The 20,402-nt window shown below is 47.3% G+C and overlaps 2 protein-coding genes and 1 long non-coding RNA gene across 11 annotated transcripts in view; 2 read left to right on the top strand and 1 right to left on the bottom strand.

Moving 5' to 3' along the window:
• The window catches only part of RAD54L (RAD54 like), a 28,560-nt gene extending 26,812 nt beyond the window's left edge, over window positions 1-1,748 (top strand). For all 6 annotated transcript variants that reach the window (XM_025420227.3, XM_035699284.2, XM_025420229.3 and 3 more), the window contains 2 exons: window positions 1,087-1,250; window positions 1,343-1,748. In XM_025420227.3, the coding sequence (XP_025276012.1) occupies window positions 1,087-1,250; window positions 1,343-1,553 (375 nt within the window). In that variant the 3' untranslated portion in view covers window positions 1,554-1,748. The remainder of the gene's footprint in view (window positions 1-1,086; window positions 1,251-1,342) is intronic.
• Window positions 1,672-20,397, bottom strand: LRRC41 (leucine rich repeat containing 41). Of its 4 annotated transcripts, none has more exons than XM_025420224.3 (10): window positions 19,927-20,397; window positions 16,052-16,138; window positions 15,299-15,369; window positions 7,403-8,546; window positions 4,357-4,617; window positions 3,643-3,807; window positions 3,452-3,550; window positions 2,786-2,908; window positions 2,486-2,561; window positions 1,672-2,385 (listed from the first exon to the last, which is right to left on the bottom strand). In XM_025420224.3, the coding sequence occupies exons 1-10, from the start codon at window positions 20,123-20,125 to the stop codon at window positions 2,166-2,168; spliced, it is 2,445 nt and encodes an 814-aa protein (XP_025276009.1). In that variant the 5' UTR covers window positions 20,126-20,397; the 3' UTR covers window positions 1,672-2,165. The 4 variants fall into 4 exon arrangements, with proteins under 4 accessions (XP_025276009.1, XP_025276011.1, XP_048950384.1 ...); XM_025420226.3 differs by lacking the exon at window positions 19,927-20,397 and adding an exon at window positions 19,734-19,834; XM_049094427.1 differs by lacking the exon at window positions 19,927-20,397 and adding an exon at window positions 18,771-18,915.
• LOC125752581 (uncharacterized) lies at window positions 8,543-12,445 on the top strand. Its single transcript, XR_007402488.1, has 2 exons — window positions 8,543-8,693; window positions 12,168-12,445. It is a non-coding gene; the product is annotated as an uncharacterized LOC125752581 (long non-coding RNA).
• Window positions 20,398-20,402: the final 5 nt, after the last annotated feature.

Raw genomic sequence — 20,402 nt, 5'->3', positions numbered from 1 at the left:
TTTCTGCTTGGGTGTCTTATGAATACTTTGGATGCATGATGATTAAATTAATTTCCTTTCTGAATTTTTTCATTTAATGACTCTATTATCCAGCCAACCCAAACCTGGGTATCTCCTACTGGACAATTTCTCTGTCTCCTAACAACAAATTACTATTGATTTTTACCTTCTGGAAATTTCTTCAACTTTCCTCTCTGTCCCATACCAATGTCACAGCCCTCTCTCACTTGGATACTACAGCAACTTCCTAATTCTTTACCTTTGGTCTTAATCTGTTCTTTACATACTGCTTCTAGAATGAACTTGAGAAAAATTCTGATTTTGCTTTTTGTCACTTATAGGACAAGACCAAGCTCTTTCAGCCTGGCATTCCTATTTCTCCAGTATGACCTCTGCTGACTTTCTCAAATCTGACTACATTCCCACCATCCTCTAGACAGGCTCAAGTTCTCAGCCCTCTAGTAGGTCAGGCTTATTCCTTTGTTCCTGTGTGGGGCCTACCTAGGAGTTTTCCCTTCTCTCTCCCCTTGTAAACCATGTATTCATTTTTAAAAATTGAATTCAAGGATCATCTTTCAAGCTTTCCAACACTCTTTCCCCCTACCATCCCTCTGTGGGCCCTTGGTTATCCTGTATAGGTTTCTATTATTATACAGTTAGTTTATGTCTCTCCCACTAGCTAGCCTATGAGGTCAGGAATAGGGATCATCTTTGATTCTTCTTTGTATCCTCGTGCACAGGGCATGGCCTGTGATATGCTAATGATTTTTAGTGAGAGAGAGAGACCTGGGCTTGGTGTGGAGCTCTGGTGAAGCTGCTGCAAACCCAGCTCACTCTGAAGGAATTTAGCCAGGCCATGAAACACTCCCATTTGTACAGAAAATATCCTGGGGGAACTGATATGTACAAGTCATGTTCCCAACAGACAGACTGGGAAAATGGGCTCAGCAGAGCAGATGTGCTGCTGTAGGATTTTTAGTTTTATTTCCCCTTCTCCTGGGTGGCTGTAGTTTCAAACACTAGGTTTTCCTGCACCCTATGTACAGGGATGACTTAGCCATGGGTTCTTGGGTCTCTCCATCCCAGGCAGGAACCATTGAGGAGAAGATCTTTCAGCGCCAGAGCCACAAGAAGGCACTGAGCAGCTGTGTGGTGGATGAAGAGCAGGATGTGGAGCGGCACTTCTCTCTGGGCGAGTTGAAGGAGCTATTTACCCTGGATGAGGCTAGCCTTAGTGACACACATGACAGGTAGGTGGCCTTTACTGGCCATTACCTCTGAACTCCCTGCACAGCATAGAGATGGGCTCTGTAGTTACCACGACTCTGTCCTCTGCCCCTAGGTTGCGCTGCCGCCGCTGTGTCAACAACCACCAGGTCCGGCCACCCCCTGATGGTTCTGACTGTACTTCAGACCTGGCTCAGTGGAATCATAACACTGATAAGCGGGGGCTCAAGGATGAGGTACTCCAGGCTGCCTGGGATGCTGCCTCTACTGCCATCACGTTCGTCTTCCACCAGCGTTCCCATGAGGAGCAGCGGGGCCTCTGCTGATAACCAGCTGGTCTGGGTGTAGCAGTCAGAGGAAAGAGACAGGGAAAAGGGGCTCCTTGCCCTATAGGACCCTACTGAATTTTGTTCTCTGGGACAAAAATCATCAAGGAGGGCTGCATGATGTTTGCCCAAAGTTTATTTTATAAGAAAACCTTTTTGGTTAAAAAAAAGAAAGGAATAAAGGTATGAAAGGGACTGAGGCCTGGGAGCAGCATGGTAAGAAGCCCAGTGGAGAAGAGGCCTGGTAATGGACACTCCTAAACTTCTCTAAAGCCTGGGTATCTGCTTGAGGAGGCAAAACAGGAACCTCAGGCAGGGGGAGGGGAGCTGTCCCCAGTGACTGATGAGCACTGTAACCTGGCCCAGGTTCCCAGAGTACTGGGGTAAGGGGCCCAAAGGCTCTACACCCAGTTGTGGAAATGCCTTTGCTGAGTCCCATCAAGGCCTCCAGGACCTCAGTGCAAGGGAAGAAGGAAAAAAGAGAAAAAAAGGTGGCAGAAAGAGAAAGACAGAACTGGTGTTTGGGAGTTCTGGGCAGCCCATGTCACAACCCAGGTCTCAGCCCCTGCAAGCTGATGGTACTGAGCATGGGCCTGTGAAGCATGGGCCCCATCACATAGTGCTGACATAATCTGCGAAGGCCTGGGATGAGTCCCACGAGTCGCTAACCACGTGGCAAGTGGCCCGGAGCCGCCGAATGGCTTCCCTGGCTGTGACTGCATCCTGGTCCAGCCAGTTCTGGAAGAGGCGCAGGTGACCAAAGGCTCCACGGCCCCAGCGCTCCAGCCGCTTGGCGAACTCCAGAAGGCCATCGGGCTTGATGCAGTTGGAACTGGTAGGAGTGAGATGGATTAGACACACCTAGGAAATAATTAATCCCTAGTCTATATCCCTGCAGTTCCATCCCTTGTCCCATCCCCAGCCCCATGTACCTGATGTCCAGCTGACACAGAGAGGAGGATGAATCCTCTGAGAAAACATCTGCCAGGGCCAGCAGGCCAGCATTCCCTGGGAAGAAGGGGAGAAATGTCTACAACCACCCAAGAACAGGGGAACAAGGGGATGCCAACCCCGTTCTGGTAGGGAGAAGCCCACCCTCCTGAAGCTTCAGCACACAACAATATTCCAACCCCCATGTTCCCCAGTGGGAAGGCCTGTGCCTTCATCCACTATGTTTCTAAGTCAAAGGATTGGCTCCTTCCCCCTGTCCCTTCCCAGGGCCCTGCCCCCACCCAGGCGGTTCCCTGGCAGCCGGAGGCCCTTCAGTGTGGAGTTGCCCTTCATAGCAGCAACCATCTCAGGCAGAAATTGGGCCGGGCGCTTCTCAAAGAGACGGCAGAAGGAGAAGGTAATCTCTGTCAAGAGAAATTAGAATAAATTCTGATGGCTAACGTTAGGATTTGGTGCTACCCATCCTACCCCAGTTGGCCCTAGCAAGGGGGTGGTGGTGGTGAACATTTTATAGAAGCCCAGAAAAGGGAATTTGTCTAAGACCCCAAGGAAGACTGGAACTAATCAGATTCAAAACAGAGACTGAGCCCAGATATTCACTATTGGGAGGTTCTCTGCATGAACAGTTCTTCATTCACCTCTTTTCCCTCTATACAGGGGTGGGGATTAGGGGCAAACAGCGTATTTATCCTTCCCACCACCATTATTTCTGCAGCTATTTAAAGGTAAGAAAAACTTGAGGCACTTTAAAAGTGAGTAATCTTCCAATGTTTAGGAAGAATGGAGTTTGGGACCTTTTAGAAAGAAGATTGTGCAGGTTCTCTAACCCATTTTATAGGTGAGGACATAAGGGCAAGAAAAGAATAGTGGCTTGCTCATTTAGTGAGACTGTGGCAGAACTGCAGTGGAGACCCAGGAATGCTCCAGGTTCTGGATAAAGAACTTACCTTGAAGAGTCAGATTCTGTAGCAAAAAGAGCACCTCGCTCTGACAGTCAGCCAGATTCATGTCATGGAAGCTCAGCCTCTTCAGGGCTAGGTTGTACTCTGCATGGGGGCAGAGGCCATGTGCCTTAGCTTTCCTGAAGAACAGTATGGAGGTCTCCTACCCTCCCTTTACCATTTCAGCTGGGTCCTACCTTTGAGTGTCTGTAACACAAGCCCAAAATCTTGGGGAGAGGCAAAGGTGGCACTATCCAGAGACAGCTGCTGCAGAGAACCTGAGGCCTTCAGTACAGAGCAGAGCAGTGGGGCTGGTTGGGCTCCCCGTGGAAATCCCATCTCCAGCTGTTCCAGGCAGTTTTCTGGATATAGTAGGGAGGAAAGATTCTAGCTGGCCATCCCTCTTCTCCCGCAGCAGGTCCCATCCTGTCCTTTAGAGATTCACTAAAAAAATCTCATTCATCTACTTGTCATTGAGTGTAGTGTGTACTCCACATTAGGTACTATGCTAGGTTCTGGGAGCAAAGCACTAAATAGGAGATTTAGTCTTTGCCCTGCTGTAGCCTTTAGTTCAGGAAGACTAAGCAAATATGAGTGTGCAGAGTAGTGACATAGGAAACATACTGGATCTAAGGGAATATACAGAAGAGGTACCTACACCACTTTACTAGAAACTGATCTACCATGGTCACTTCCTACTGGGCTTATAGTGGTTGGGCCCTCTCCAGCCCATGGTTATCTTTGAATAACAGGCTCTAAAGAGGGAATGGGTTTCATTCCCTCTTTAAGGAATGAGTGGTGCCAGGCCTGGACTAGAGGTCTTCCTACCTTCTCCACACAACTGCACCTGCACATTTGTGTGGACACACACACACACACACACACACACACACACATATGCAGTGCTTCACCTGGTATCTCCTCATCTCCAATTATGTGGCTAGTGGGCCCTGCATTCCCTGGTACAGCAGGGTTGTCCCTCTGGCTGGGGTGATCAACACGAATAGAGAGGACCCGCAGTAGGGGCAGGGCTCGCACAATGGCACGTGTCAGCTCCAGGATGGGCAGTGGTGAGAACAGATCACTGAGATGCAGGGCACGGAGGCGGCATCCAGCCTGGCCTGACAGGGCCCGCAGACTGTCCAGCAGGCGGAAGATGTTAGAGCCCAGGCCTATAGCAGGAAAGAAGTTAGATCAGTCATGTGGGAGTGTCAGCAGGAGTAACATTCAGAGACCACTCCAAATATTTATGTTGATAAGTTTCTTGAGTTTTAGATCAGCTTATTTAAAATCATTTATCTCAACTATTCATCCATTGTCTTGCTTTTTCCTCAGGTAACCAGCAAACTGATGTCTACTATACTGGGCCATGCCCTCAAGCATCAGTAAGGGCAGTCACAAAACAAGATAGGACATGGTGGGGCGGGATCCCTGGGTGGCGCAGCGGTTTGGCGCCTGCCTTTGGCCCAGGGCGTGATCCTGGAGACCCGGGATCGAATCCCACGTCAGGCTCCCGGTGCAAGGAGCCTGCTTCTCCCTCTGCCTGTGTCTCTGCCTCTCTCTCTATATATATATATGACTATCATAAATAAATAAAATAAAATAAATTTAAAAAAAAAAAAAAAAAAAAAAAAAAAAAAAAAAAAAAAAAAAAGGACATGGTGGGGCATCTTGTGCTGCCAGCTGAATGACAGGCCCAGGCCCAGAGGGCAGCAGCAGTCTCTGGACTCTTATAGGTCACAATGAACTCGTGAAATCTAAGCAGGGGAGTGACAATGACCCAGTAGGCAATACTTTAAAGGATTAACTGGGTGGGGAATAGACCAAAAAAGGACAACCATCTCACAGAAGGGTTGGAGAGGCTTAAGGCCACAAAGCAAATATCTCCCCTTGGACTGAGCAAGTTCCTGTGGATTCATTCCTTCCGTAAAACCTCACCAGCACCCAGTAAATACAGTTTTTGCTAGACGGTGAACAGATCTTACTCCTGCTTGTGTAGCCTGATGAACAAAAATGTGTGAAGGGAACTGGGGAAGTATGAGTATTGTGGAAGCACAAAGGATGGGTACTTGGTACCCAGTCCGGTTTCTATCAGTAAAATCTTTCCAGTGGAGTCCCAAAGAACACAAAGGAGACAGGCTAAAAGGAGGGAGAGGAGTGACTGGCAGGGAGAACTCCGTATATATAAAGGCCTGAAGGAAGAAGGTGACAGGTTTCAAGAACTGAAAAGTAATGTGACTTGTGTGTAAAGTACAGGGGGTGGGGGGTTGTTCAAGATGCCTCTACAAAGGTAAGCAGAGGTGAGAACATGAATGACCTGTAAGAATATTAAGTATGGTGACAGGAAACCAATGAAGGGTTTTTGAGTGAATAAATGAATGCTCTTTGCACTTAAAAAATGCTACAGTGTAGACAGTGAATTATATGGTGAGTATGGAGTCAGGAACTGTTGAAATGATGAATACAAATAAGTAGTAATGGTAGCTTGAATTAAAGATCTGGAGAGGTATTAAAGAGATAGATTTGAGATTTCTTAAAAACAGATGTGCAAAAGAAAGAACCCAGCTGTCTTCTGAGCAGCTGAGAGCTGTGATGTCACTGATAGGAGGAGGATCAGCATGGGGAGGAGAAGATGCATTCAGGTTGGGGAGCTGTGGTTTATGAAGTGATATCTAGTAATCAGCCAGCTAAAATGGTTCTGGAGTTTATGATAAAGATCTGGGTCAGTGTCATAGATAGGGAAGTCTGCAGCATAGTTGGCTTTTAAAGCAAGGGAATGGACAAAACTATCAGGAAGAATGTAAAATGGCAGAAACTCTGAACATTGATAAGAGAAGTAATCTTCAAAGGGGGATAAGAAAGATTTTGAGGTAATGGAAATGAGAGTATTTCATGAAGACTGCGTCATAGCAGCAAATGCCACCGAGAATAAAAGAGGACTGAAAAGTATGTATTAGCATCTCACTGGAGAAGGAAGGCAGCATTAAGTAGTGATTTAAAATCTTGGAATCCTGGAATCCGATTGGGTTTGAATCCTGGCTCTACAACTTACTAGTGAGGTTATCCTCGGCAAGCCACTTGACCTCTTAGGTTGTTGTAAAGATTCAATTAATAGAATACTTAAATTATGCCAGACACATAGGCAGTATATAAAAGTTCTTTAGCATTTGAGAAACAAGCTTTCCTAAGGTAAGACGGTATGGATCCAGAGCATAGGTAAAAGAGTTAGTCTTGGTTAGGATGGCCATCTCTACTATTGTGGAAGAGGAAAGGAGTGTAGACATAGAATTAATAGGTTGGTAACAATAAGCTGAAGTTCATGTGATGGCTTTCTCTGAAGCAGGAGGTAGTCATCTGAGAAAGAGGGAAACATTTAGAAATAAGAGGAACGGGAATTAATGTTGCAAACACAGGATTCATATAAGGTTGATGACTGAATGTATGTGTAGTAGCACCAGTTGGCACAGTTGTGTGATTTTCTCCATCTGTGCTCAGCAACCTGGGTAGATTGGTGGATTTACCCAGAGTTGAAATTTGCCTAGCTGGGCGCAGCCAGGTAGGTAAGAACTGAGAACTCCTTCACAGGTTGCTGGTCTGATAAAAAATGTACACACACTTTGTACAGATGGTTTGATAGGATTGGGGGGGGGGGCTTGCATATACTATATTGTTCCCACCTGCCCATGGATTGCTTACCATTGCTAAAATGTACCCACTCTTCAGGTTTTCACTGCCTCTCAGGAACCCCTGTTTATAACTGTAAATCAAGCCTACAGACCTCATGTTCTTCCCCAGGACTAAGTCTGCCCCTACTTCAAGTATGTGCTTTCTGCCCTGCTGTGAAGCGGCAGGGCCTCATCTGCAGCTTCCTGATCATACTCCCTATTCCCCTTCACAGGACTGGGCACACAACTGGTGCTGCTGTGAGACCCATCCCTGCCCCTGCAGGGCACTCACCATTATAGGAGAGTGTGAGGCTCTCCAGAGACACCCAGGAGCTCAGCAGGTGGCACAGTGTCAGAGCCGCCTCTGTGGAGAGCGGAACTGTGAATAGCTCCAAGGTGGAAATGCTGCGGAATCGCTGGGAGGCCTCCAGTGCTGGAAGCCCCAGGCAGCTGGGATCTGATCCATCCAAAGCTCCACAAGCCACTTCCCCGATCTCCATCTCTTCCCCATCCTCCTTCTCACCAGCCACAATAAAAACAAAGTCATACAGGTCTTCAGACTCTGCACCGGACCCCTGACGGGTGCGAGGACCCTTCTTCCCTGCAGCTCGCTTAAAACGCTTTAGCGGCTTAGACTGTGGGGCTGAGCTAGCTGGAGCCCGTTTGGATGAGGATGTGGAAGAGGAGGCAGAGGCAGAGGAGGTGGTGGCTGGAGCAGAGGGTGGTTGCTTGGTGCCAGGAGCCTCGTAGGAGGTTGCTGGAGGGTGCAGATCCCTCTTAGGGTCTGTCCCACCTGCTGTCAGGCTCTCTTGTGTGCTCCGGCGTGTTACCCGGGTGGTGGGTGCAGCTCTGGCTGTCTGCTTGGCTTCACTCTTCCGCCGGGATGCCATGAGGGCTGCAGCACATCGCTCAGCAGCATCCCTGCGAGGCCGGCGTGAGCCCAGTAGGAGGGACCCTTCATCTCGGGATGGGGCCCGGCCTCGGGAGGCCTCTCCACAGAGGCGGCAAGGTGGACCACCAGGGCCTGGCTGCCAGAAGCCAGCACTCATGGTGAGGATAAGGATGAAAAGGGCTGACTCAGGCACAGGCCAGGAGTACAGCGACACCTGGCTGACAGCCCCGTGGTGAATAAGCTGATGCAGCAGCTGCCGAAGTGACTGCTGAGCAGCCACATCAGAGAACAGCAGGTGGCGGAACTTGAGGGTGTGCAGGGAACTGGCCAGGGTCTCCAGAACCCTGCGGTTGGGCTCAGCCACCAGCTCAGTTGCACCCTGCAGCATATTGCAGATGGTGAGCTGCCGGACATGGCGGGAGCTATGCAGAAGAGGTGAGAAGCGCTGGTCACAGAGACGCCTGTCAGAAGACACATCAATGGTCCCACGTAGAACATGGGAAAAAAAGGCCTCCATAAACTTGGCTCGCCAACAGGTCACACTCTGAAAGTAGAGAACATGCCAGACAGCTGTGATACTAAGAGCGCTACCTGTTGAACCATCATCATCCTGGGTTCCTTCCAATAGCTATTTGCTGAGCCAGGCAACATTCTAATTTATACAAATTCATTTAATCTTCCCATCTTTGAGGTATGTGTTACTATTAGCCCCATTTTCTTTCTTTCTTTCTTTCTTTCTTTCTTTCTTTCTTTCTTTCTTTCTTTCTTTCATTCATTCATTCATTCATTCATTCATTCATGAGAGACACACAGCAGAGGGAGAAGCAAGCTCCTTGTGGGGAGCCTGACGCGGGACTCAATCCCCAGACCCCGGGATCATGCCCTGAGCTGACGGTAGACACTCAACTGCTGAGCCACCCAGGCGTCCCTATTAGCCCCATTTTATAGGCAGGAGAAACGAGGCACAAAGGTGGTTACTGCCTGTGGTTATACAGATAAGTGGTAGAATCAAGACCGAACTCAGGGGATCCCTGGGTGGTGCAGCGGTTTGGCGCCTGCCTTTGGCCCAGGGCGCGATCCTGGAGACCCGGGATCGAATCCCACGTCGGGCTCCCGGTGCATGGAGCCTGCTTCTCCCTCTGCCTGTGTCTCTGCCTCTCTCTCTCTCTCTCTCTCTCTCCCTCTCTCTGTGACTATCATAAATAAATAAAATTTAAAAAAAAAAAAAGACCGAACTCAGGAAATTTGGTTCCAGAGATGCTTTTGCTTTAGTGCTGATGAAACAATCCCGTAACTTCTTCCATGTCTGTTTCTAGAACCTGGTCCCAACCTTCCATTCTTACCATTACCACCTTTGTTTGGACCGTTATCACCTCACACCTGACCACTTCATTAGTTTCCAGATTGTTCCTCTATCTCATTTTCCCCTTCCCAAACTTTTGCACAAATCCACTGGACTCAATCTTTGTAAAACCTGTCTGATTACATTCTGCTTTAGTGCCCACCACCCCCATATCTATCCACTACTGAGGGGCAATCTGAAGTTCCTCAGCCTGGCAGGGAAAGCCCTGTACAAAATGACCTCTATTTGAGCAGCTTTATCTCCCACATCTTGCTCACGTGAATGCTATGCTCCAGCCAAACTGGTCACCACACTGACCCAAACGTGCCTCCTCTGCCCTTTCCTACATCTGCCAGAAATGCTGTTCATTGCCGGCTTCCTAAGAGGACCTACTAACCTTTCACTATTGTTGAGGCTGTTCATTTCAGCCTCTCTCCGTGAGCCTCTTTCTGCTCTGCCTCTTGTGGGACTCCTCAGATACTCTGACTCAGGTCTTAAACATTGGTAGACCTGTCTTTAGGGTGTCGAGTCTCTGTGTACGTGTTTTATCCCAACCAGATTAAAAATTCCTGGAGATCAGGGTCCAAATCTTTGGTTTTCTCCAGGCAGTAGTTATTGGCTTTGATGCATGAGACTTCATCAGACTATTCCAGTACATTTAGAAGAACTCTGAATGCAAGTGTTTCTCAACCTTTGGTGCAAATCAGAACGGACTGTGGAGCTTTTCTTTTTTGAAAATTCATATGCCAGGTATCCAGACTTGAGGGTTCTCTATGTTACATCTGCAGTAAGGCCCATGCACCTTTATTTTTTAAACCACCTCCAGATGATTCTGATGTATAGAGAAGGTTAGCAATTACTGCCTCCACCCCCATCCTACCACCACAAAAGGGCAGAGACGTCCTTAAGTTTCCATTCTCTCAGGTACAGGAGAAAGTCTGTTAACTGATACAGATGTCATCTCTGCCACTATCTAGACCTTTCTTCATCTATAAAATGTGGATAATATCACTTCACAGGTTTGTTGTGAACATCAAATGAGTGCAAGTGAAAGCACTTCATAAACTAAAATACAAAATGTTATTTCTGCTCCTGCTAATAATTAGTCCAGATGGGCAATATGAAATGGACTTGATGGAGGCAGAGCCTGTTATGCAGGGTGCTTGTTTAGCCTGAAGCAAATGGTAGCAGGAGCCTGAGGTTCCCCAAGATTAAAAGGCACTTCTCTGGTACTTAACCTTCCTCTATGCACTCCCTCATACCTGAGTGGACCTCAATTTATGTCTGAGGTTTTTGGCAGGAGTTGGGCTCCCATTGTTCTCAGCAGAAGTGTCATTCCCTTTGCCCTGCCTATTCCCCATGACGCTGCCTGCTGTGGTAATAATTAGGAATGACTTCTTCATGTTTGAACTAACTGCATGGCAGCAAAAAGAGGGAGGGACTTCTCTCACTAGCAACGGGGGTGGGGGGGAATTGGGGGACCAGGAAAAAATACCTGGGAACCAAATCTCCACTCAGCCTCAAATGGAAAAATGGAAGCAGAGAGGGTATTTCTGAATTCTACCTCTAACACTTTGCTAACACATTTACTGGCCCAAGCTCACAGCCTTGGAAAACACTTGCAGGTAACCTAGCAAGGCTTCAACTTCATAAGTGAGACATTCTGGGCCTAAAATACGGACAAAGATATGAACCAAGATACTGTAGCTATTTCTGACCATAAGGCATGTGGAACATGTAGTTTAGATAACTATTAGTGTGGTTTCCCCCCCCCCCCCACATTTCATTGGTTGATGAAGACAATGTGAGAATATTTGAAACTGGAACACCCCAGATACAATAACTGCAGTGAGACCAGCAGGACATAGTGGTTAGGAGCATGCACTCCACAGCCACATGCCTCAAGTTGAGTCCTGGGTCTGCCATCAGTAACTATAACCTCAGACAAGCCACCTCACCTCTTTCTGCTTCAGTTTCATCACCTATAAAGTGAGGAATATATCCTACCTATATCATAGAGTTGTAAAGATTAAATGAGTATCTAAAGTTGGTTATGACAACTATCTCAATCAATTATCAACAGTAATTACTGCATTTTATTCCATCATCACCTTTTAGAAGAATCTCTGCTAAAATTCCAAAGCTGAAAAACAGCTAAGAGATCTAGTCCAAGCCGCTCATTTCGTGGGCTTGTACAGTATTGCTCAGGGAATGCAAAGTGATTTGAACATGTTCTTTTGGGCAAGAGTAGGGGAAATGAGATACCACCGAGGTGAAATGACATTTACCTACCAACACAATCCTTGGCCCATCCACAGGCTGGTGGCTCAGGCATAGTTGGGGAGGAAGTGTGTGTACAAACTAGGGAATAATATTTTCTTGTAAACAAGAGCAAATGTTCATTAACTATTGTCCACTATTTTTCTGATAACAGAAATACTGTTTCTGGAAAGATAAAATCTGTAAACCAATTCTTTGGAGGGTATATGTAAATGTGAATAGCTATAGAAAATTGTTTTTATAACGTTGAGACAACTCTGAACAGTTTCAGATGCTGGGCTTTTAAAATACTGTACCATGGTATATTTAAATGTTTTCAAAATATGACTTTATTAATATGTTGAAAATATGAATGTACTATATACTTAATAATTCCTGCATTACTGAATAAGTTTGTTTCTAGATTTTTAATAGTTGCTATAATGAACATCTTGGAAATCTTCAGGAGTATCTCAATTTTTATATACTATAAATTCTAAGAAATAGAATTTCTACCCAAATAATATAAGTGTACATATATAACTTTTTTTTTTTTTTAAGTAGGCTCCATGCTGGACATGGGACTGGACACGGGACTTGAATTCAGGACACCGAGATCAAGAATTGGATGCTTGGGATCCCTGGGTGGCGCAGCGGTTTGGCGCCTGCCTTTGGCCCAGGGCGCGATCCTGGAGACCCGGGATCGAGTCCCGCATCGGGCTCCCGGTGCATGGAGCCTGCTTCTCCCTCTGCCTGTGTCTTTGCCTCTCTCTCTCTCTCTCTGTGACTATCATAAATAAATAAAAATTAAAAAAAAAAAAAATTAAAAAAAAAAAAAAAAAGAATTGGATGCTTAACCAACTAAGCTACCCAGGCACTCCCAAAGAATTAATATTTAAGATTCTAAATTAATAATTAATTAATAATTAATAATTATTGTTAAGATTCTTGATAATTATCACCAGACTGCCCACCAAGAAAGTTACATAACATTTTTGCTCCCACCAATAACAAATTAAAATGCAAGTTTTACCCACTCCTGAAATTATCTTTTGAAACAAACCAAGGCTTTACTAATTTAAGAGTTATATACTTTCCCATTTTTTAATTATTGAGGTTGAGTATTTTTCACTTTATTGGAGATTTTTGTATATTTTGTGACTTGGCCCCGTCTTTACTTATTCTACTAGGATAGTTTGCTTTTGTCTCATTCCCTCTATCCTCTTGTTTTACAAATAGTGTTGCAAACATTCTTTCTTAGTTTATGTACCTTTTAAATTGTGTTTACAGTGTTGGCATTTTATATGGCCAAATATGTCCATACCTTTTTTTTTTTTAAAAAGTGTAATTTAGTAATTAACACTCTCCATCCTGAGGTTAGATAATCAGTCACCTTTATTCTTTTTTTAGTTGTTCTGTGCTTTTACTTTTTACAATTTAATCTTTAATCTATATAGAAATAATTTAAGTATATTGTAAAATGAGGCTCTAATTTTATCTTTTCCAAATAGTTAATAACTAGAGAATCCTTTATTGAATACTCCTTCATTTCCCCATTGCTTTGTCTACAGATTATTTTATTTTATTCTACAGATCTCTTAATACACATACACTAGTACTACACAGTTTGAAATTATATTTCTTTATAAGCAATCAGGGGCTATCCCTATCTTGTTTACCACTATATCCCTAGAACCTAGAACAGCACCTGGAATTGAGCAGGCACTCAGTAAGTGTTTCTGATTTACAAAGTTAAGGTTACTGTCATGTAAAACTGGGAAGCAGAAGGCAGTACCCTTTGGAATGCATATGATCCAAGTAAGGACCTCTGTCTAGGGAGACTGTTAGGCCATCAAGCCTGGGGCTTCCTTAATGTTCTGAAATGCTCCAGAACAAAAAAAGATAACAAACTACCAGGATGCTTGAGATAATATTGGGAAAAAAGCTTACTCTATGTGAAAGACCTTATGATCTCCATCATCTGTTAGTCAACCATATTATTTGGGAAACACTGGGAAAAAGTGAATCTCATGCATCTTTAAAAGTTTCAGGAAACTTTCTGTTTTCTATTTTGCATCCATTTCTCCTCCTCATAAGGCCCAATTCATGTACATGCTGCCTGAGGATTTTCTTGGGCCTTAGCATTATCACACTGAGCTTCAGGAGTGACGTCCAGATCTAGAAATGGGAAAGCTGAAGGATATGGAGCTGAATGTTACTGAACCCAGTGCATCCCCAGAAATTAAGACTCTAATTCCTGATAAGAACTTGTTTTCTTATCATTTGGCCTCATCCACCATTTAAAGCCCAGTTCAAATACTACTTCCCAGGAAAGACTGTCATGCTCCCTTCTCCCTCAACCTCCTTGCTACTGTCACTGAACCACTTATCCTTATACCATGCACAATGTATTTGTTTGCAGATTTCTTTGCTAAACATGAAAGGGACCATGTCTGTGCTTCCAATATCTAACATAAGACCTGGTATGTGGTTAAGTTTAGTAAATGTTTATTGAACTCAGTCTGTCCTATCACTATAAGGAGCAGCAAAAGAAATTCTACTTAAGTAAGAGTGAGCTATATCTGAACCAATGAATAATAGAATCTAGGACTAATAGGAGCCCTAAAAGTCATCTTGCCCGACTTCTTTTAAAATGCTGAAAGTCTTTTACCCTTGTGTCAAGTAGTTATCTAGACTCTTTTTGAACATTTAAAGATGGGAAGCTTATTACCTCTGGCATTAGCTTGTTTCATCACCAATAAGCTCAGAATTTAAAAGTTCTACATCCAGGGGGCGCCTGGGTGGCTCAGTGGTTGAGTGTCTGCCTTTGGCTCCGGTAGTGATCCCAGGGTGCTGGGATAGAGTCCCACATCGGGCTCTCCATGGGGAACCTGCTCCTCCCTCTGCCTGTGTCTCTGCTTCTCTCTCTGTGTCTCTCATGAATAAATAAAATCTTAAAAAAAAAAAAAGTTCTACGTTCGGTTTAGCAGAAATTTATTCTTTTAGCTTCTACCAGAACAAGTCTATTAATTCCTTTTTTATGTGAGAATCATTCAAATATTTCAAGACAGTTCATGTTCCCCAGGTCTTCTCTTTTTCAGGAAAAACATCTCCAGTCTTCCAAATGTGACTCATGTGATATGGCCTTGGCTTCTTTCTCCATACTCCAGGGGTAGCCTGCCAACTGCAGAGCCAGGCCGGTCTATTATCCCCATAGTCCTTTAGCTTATAGTTAGATTAATTCACACAGCTTAGAGTAGAGTCATTATATGAGTGGCTTTAGCACACTACTGACTAAACCACCTTAATCTTTCTCATACAAGTTGCTGGTAAGCCAGACCCCCTGCACCTCCTACCCTAAGGTCATGCAATTAGAATTTTTTAGATTCAAGTGAAGAATTGGTTTATTCTGTTAATTTGCATCTTGGTAGGTTTGACCACTATGAGTCTTGGTTCTGCCATCCATTGTGATCACTACCCTTCCCTGTTTTGTGTTACCCGCAAACATGGTGAGCAAGCAAGTCAGTGACAAATGCCAAATGGAAAGAACCTGGTGACAAGCCATCAGAGCCCTCCTCCCAAAGTCACGCCACCCCTGGTCCTGCACTTTCCCAGTCCCCAGTTTGCGTCTGTAAGCTACTCCTGCTTTCACTGTGCAGGGTCAAGCCAGAGTTCTCCCTGGTGCCTTCACTTACTTCCAAACTGGAAGGCCTTGTCTTCATCAGTTCATCCCATAGTCGGCGCCAGATGGCCTGAGTGGAGAGGCCTGTGGGGAGAAATATCACATTTACTTGGCTGCTCTTTGGCCACCACGAATGTCGCACATTAGCCTTTAATGCTGTCTTTCTCTGGGTTCACAGGAGCGATATGGCAGGCCAGTAAAGAACACTGGCTCTACAGATAGACTGCCTGGGTTTAAATATCAGCAAACCACATTCTAGCTGTGTGATCTTGGGCAAGTTTACTTATTTTTTCTGTACCTCAGTTTCCTTATCTGTAAAATGTAGTTAATAATAGCTATTTCATAAAGTTGTTAGAAAGTTTAAATGAGTTTCTCCAGGTGAAGTGTCTAGGACAGCACTTGGCACATCGGGATTAGGTAGATAAATGTTAGCTGTTAACAGATCTGTACAATGAGGGGTCTGGAAGACAGCAAGGTAAAATAGAAAAACTAAGATTCAGAAGATCTAGGTTTCAGTCTAGCTAAGCCAGCTTAGTTATTCATGTGGTGTGCCTGTGGTTTCAATTTTATTAGTATAACTGGAATCATTTACTTGCTTTGTGTTTCACTGGACACTGTGAGGAATAACCTAAGAAAGTCAGTATGAGGGAATTTTTTGAAAAGCACAAAGTTCTACACAGGTATCAGGTGTAATATTTACCTGAAGAACATCATGGTGCCTTGCTTACAGTCACTGACTGAGAAAGAGAGAGAGAGAGACACTCACCTTTCTTGAGGGCAGTTTCCTCAATCCTCTCCAAGTAATATATATTGAGCAGAGGTAAGATGCTTTGGAGTATTGGGCCTGGGAGGGCTACAAAAACCAAAACACAAAATTTACTTTTTTTCTCCCAGGGTTCCAAGCATTATTTACCCTATTGGAAAGGAAAAAAGAAGGGCAGACTTCTCATTTGGCAAATAAATCCCGTAGAAGTTAACCTAAGTCTAATTCAAACTCTAGTCTACTTATCTTCAGCCACTTAGTTGGCAGCTGGAATTTCAGGGGCATGCACATCTTCAAGGGTGAGATAATAAGGCAGGATGATATGCTCATTGAGGAGGTGGTCAGTTCACTTCTGCCCAGCATAATGAACCATTCTGCATTTAACACCATTCCTACTGAATATGGGTAATAAAAATCTCCAACATAATCTGGGCCCAACTAATTCTCCAGCTCTGCGCTTTGCCTCCTCTCCTTCAGCCATACTAAACTAATTTTTTCACTAACCTAACATGTTACACTGCTTTCTGCCTCTGTACCTTTGTCATGCTGCTCTCTACCAGGAATGTCCTTGCCATTTTCAGCACATCAACTACTCATCTTTCAAGTATCATGTGCCCTTCATTAAGCCTTTCCTGAATTCCCGTCCCACTCTTCCAGGCTGGCAACTCCCATTCTTTGGGCCCCTACTATATCCTGAACTAGTACTTTCCTATGAACGATAGAAATAACTAGGCCCTAACTCTAAATTCAACATATCATAAGAACAACTTGCTCTTGCTGATGTCTAGATTTGAGAGACTTTATAGTATTGTGGCTAAATGGTTTAGTCTCTAGAGTTAGACAAAACTGGGGGAAACTCTGATTCTATTACTTAGTTAATCATGAATCCTTGGGCAAATTAATATCTTTAAGACTTGGTTTCCTCAATTTTAAAATGGAGGTAATAATAACTACCGCATAATATTGTTATAAAAATTAAAGAAGATCATGCTTGTAATCTTTTTTTTTTTTTCATGCTTGTAATCTTTTTAAGACCATGCCTGGCTCTAATAAGCTCACTAAATGTTGTCTATTATTTTTTTTTTAATATTTTATTTATTTATTCATGAGAGACACAGAGAGAGAGAGAGAGGCAGAGACACAGGCAGAGGGAGAAGCAGGCTCCATGCAGGGAGCCCGATGTGGGACTCGATCCTGGAACTCCGGGATCACAACCTGAGCTGAAGGCAGAAGCTCAACCACTAACCCACCCAGGCGTCTGTCTATTATTATTCTTATCCTGTCAATAGCCTCTGTCCTGTCAAGAACAAGTCTAAAATCTTAGAGTATACTAACTCTAAGGAAAATCTTTCAAAACTTTGTTTCTATGATCTCCCTTTCTCTTTACTTGTAGAATATTTGGATTTTGATGTCCAAGAGTCTAGTATGATTCTTTGTACATAGTACTCGATGTACCTCCTGAATGAAAGTATTAATTCCCTAAGCTACTACATTAACGTAGGCAGGCCCCCTACTGCATTCAAGATGAAGTCCAAGCTCCATATCCTGGCATTCAAGGTACAACATACCGATTCTACTTGTTTCCTCGTTGTGTCCCTTCCTGCTGCTTCTACTCACTTTACCCTTCTCTCTCGCTACACAAAGCAACCCTAGTCCTCTGCCTCCAGGAAGCCTTTCTTGGCTGTTAGCCCACACAGGGACCTTCCTCCAAAACAGCGCTTCTCAGCAGGCCTATTACTTGGCTCTCCTAAGAGGCCTACCTTGATTCAGCTTTTTCTGTGTGTTTACCTGGGCAAGGCCCATAGGAGCTCTTTCTCCTCTGCCCCTCCAATCTGCTCTGTTTAGCCATTTTCTCTCACAGCCACTGGGGATTCTCATCCCCTGTTATTCACACTCTTCTTTTCTCCATTCTTCTTAAGCAAGGCTCTTCCGTCTTTCCAGCCTATACCTTTAATGCTTCCTCTTCTCTACTCCAGGCCTCCTCACCCAGTCCTCTTCCCTCCTAGCCAAGTTTAGCATCCTAGAAGTTCCAGGCTGACACAGCCAGTCTTCTCTGCCTTCTTCCACTTCCCAGGACTTTCCAGAGCCCCCTGCCCAGCTCCACTGAGGCTTCTCCTATTCCCCATGGGTCAGTCTGACCCTTCTTCTCTCAGCTGTTGGCATAGGGCCTCCACAATCCCCTCCCCCTACCAGCTTGAGGACTTCTAACAGTCTTTCCCACTACAGGAAGACACTTGGGCCTCTTTAGGACCAGCGCCCCACCCCCACCTCACCAAGGGCCTTCCCGCATCCCTGGGCCTTCTTTAGCCAGTCTCCAGAGTCTCCGGGCTTATTCCTGGAGGCCCAACCCCCCAAACTCCAGGGCCTTTTCTTCACAGCCACCTCCCCAGGTGCAACCCCCCCAATGCCCCCAATCCCAGGATCTCAAGCCCTCAACCTGACCTTACCAGGGCCTTCCTCCTGGCAAGACACTACCACCACTCCCGAGGCCTTCTTCAGAACCCCACCCCCTCACGGCCTGAGGCCTCCTCTCCTGCCACTCCTTCCCCCTTCTCTGGGCCCTAGGCCTGGCCTGGATCTCCTCACCCAACTTCGGACCCCACCCCCTCCACCACCAGTCTGTCAGGCCCAAGGCCGCCCTCAGCCCTCATCCCCTGTGCGGGCAGGCCTACCCCCCCTCCCCTCCCCACCCAGAGCCTTCGCTCTCCTCTTTCACTCTCACCATCAGGGTTCACAAGGCCAACTCGAGTTTTTCTCATCAGCTGCCAGTCTGGGTCCAGGGGCGCCCACCCCAAAGCCCGGCCTCCGCGTGCCCGTCGGCTGCGGGCCTCCTCTCCGGCGCTACCTGGCCGGCGCCGCCCGCCCTACTCCCAGGCCCACCGGCCCGGCCCGACCCGTCAGTTTGTCCCGCCGGGCCCCTCCGCCCAGCGCCGCGGGCCCGCCTCTGCCGCTCAGTCCCGGCCCGACCGTCCCGGCAGCTCAGGCCGGGGCCTCCTGTCGCTCCCACTCAGCCCAAGGCTTCCTCGCCGCGACGCGCCCCCTCCTCGCCGGGATCGGGGGGGCCTCCCTGGCCCTTCCCGCCTGTCCTTCATTCGAGCCTCCCTCGATTGCTGGACCCGCTCCGGCCTCCCTTCCCCGCTCGGGGCCCTTCCTCCGCGCAGGCCCATCCGAGTGGCCTCCGGCGCTCGCTGCTCTGCCCGTCAGTCGGGCGCTCAAGCAGTTTGGCACCCGAGGCCCCGGTCGTCAGTGCGCTCCCTTCAAGCCTGGGTCGTCGGACAGGCCGCGGCGCTCCAAGCCTTCTGGCCTCTCCCCGGCCCCTCGCTCGCCCATCCTCCGGGCTGCCTTCGCCCATCAGCCTGCCCTCCCGAGGCTCGGCACCCGCGGTCTGTCAAGCAGACGCGGGAGGCCCCGCGCGTCAGTCAGGCTAGGTGGCCCGGGGCCTGGCCTCCTCGCCCTAGGCCGGGACTCCCAACCTCGGCCCCCGCCCCCGAGCGGCAGGGCCATCCCTGGCCGTCGGTTCGGCATCCGAGACTCCGCAGCCCCGCTGGCCCCGAGCGTCAGTTCGGTGCCCACGGCCGGCCCGTCATTCCAGCTTCTGCCGCCCGGGCCCTGCCCGTCTGGCCCCAGACCGGGCCTCCTGGCCTCGCCCCCCGCGCCCCCCAGCCAGGCCGCGGCGCGGCTCCACCTGCCGATTTGCTCCCCGCCTTTACTCTGCACAGCCCGGTCAGTCACGGAATTCATGTTCCGACCCGACGGTGTGGCTTCTAGTGCCCCGGGCTGGGCCTTGCCCCAGGCCTCCCGGCCTCGCCCCCCGTGCCCCCCGGCCGCTGGGCCGCCTCCGCTCGTTGCCAGAGGTAGCCCCTCACCCCGCGACTTACCCCACACCCCGCTCTCCAGAACCCCCATATGGGCGCTCACCGCCCGCCCGCACAGCTCGAACAGGGCGGGGGGAGCGCTGGGGCCCGAGGCCGAGCTCTTCGCTGGCGCCGCCTCCCGGGACGTGGCCTCCATGGTCGTTGCCGCCGCTACCTCACAGAACCAGCAACTCCGGGCGCGCCAGGCCTCGGGCGCCGCCATCTTGGGGAGGTGCGCGAGCCCGAGAGTGGCGCCCGCGGGCCGCCATCTTGAAAAGGTCAGCAGTTAGGACGGTTTCATCAGCGATGTGGGTAATACTGGGAACTGCGCTAAAGGAACACCGAATAAATCCGAATTCTTCCCAAGTCTCTTAGGAGCCAAAATCTTAAATAAATTCGGAGATCGACGTAGTTGGCCCCGGCGCCATGAAGGGGATATTTCTTAGCAAATCCTCCTCAGGTGCAAATACCAGCTCCCCCCATCCCCTGCGTATGGACGG

The sequence above is a fragment of the Canis lupus genome, chromosome 15 (genome assembly GCF_003254725.2).
Source record: "Canis lupus dingo isolate Sandy chromosome 15, ASM325472v2, whole genome shotgun sequence".
Lineage (NCBI taxonomy): Eukaryota > Metazoa > Chordata > Mammalia > Carnivora > Canidae > Canis > Canis lupus.
Note: the sequence above shows the minus strand (reverse complement) of the source record. Positions and strands in the feature narration are given on the sequence as shown.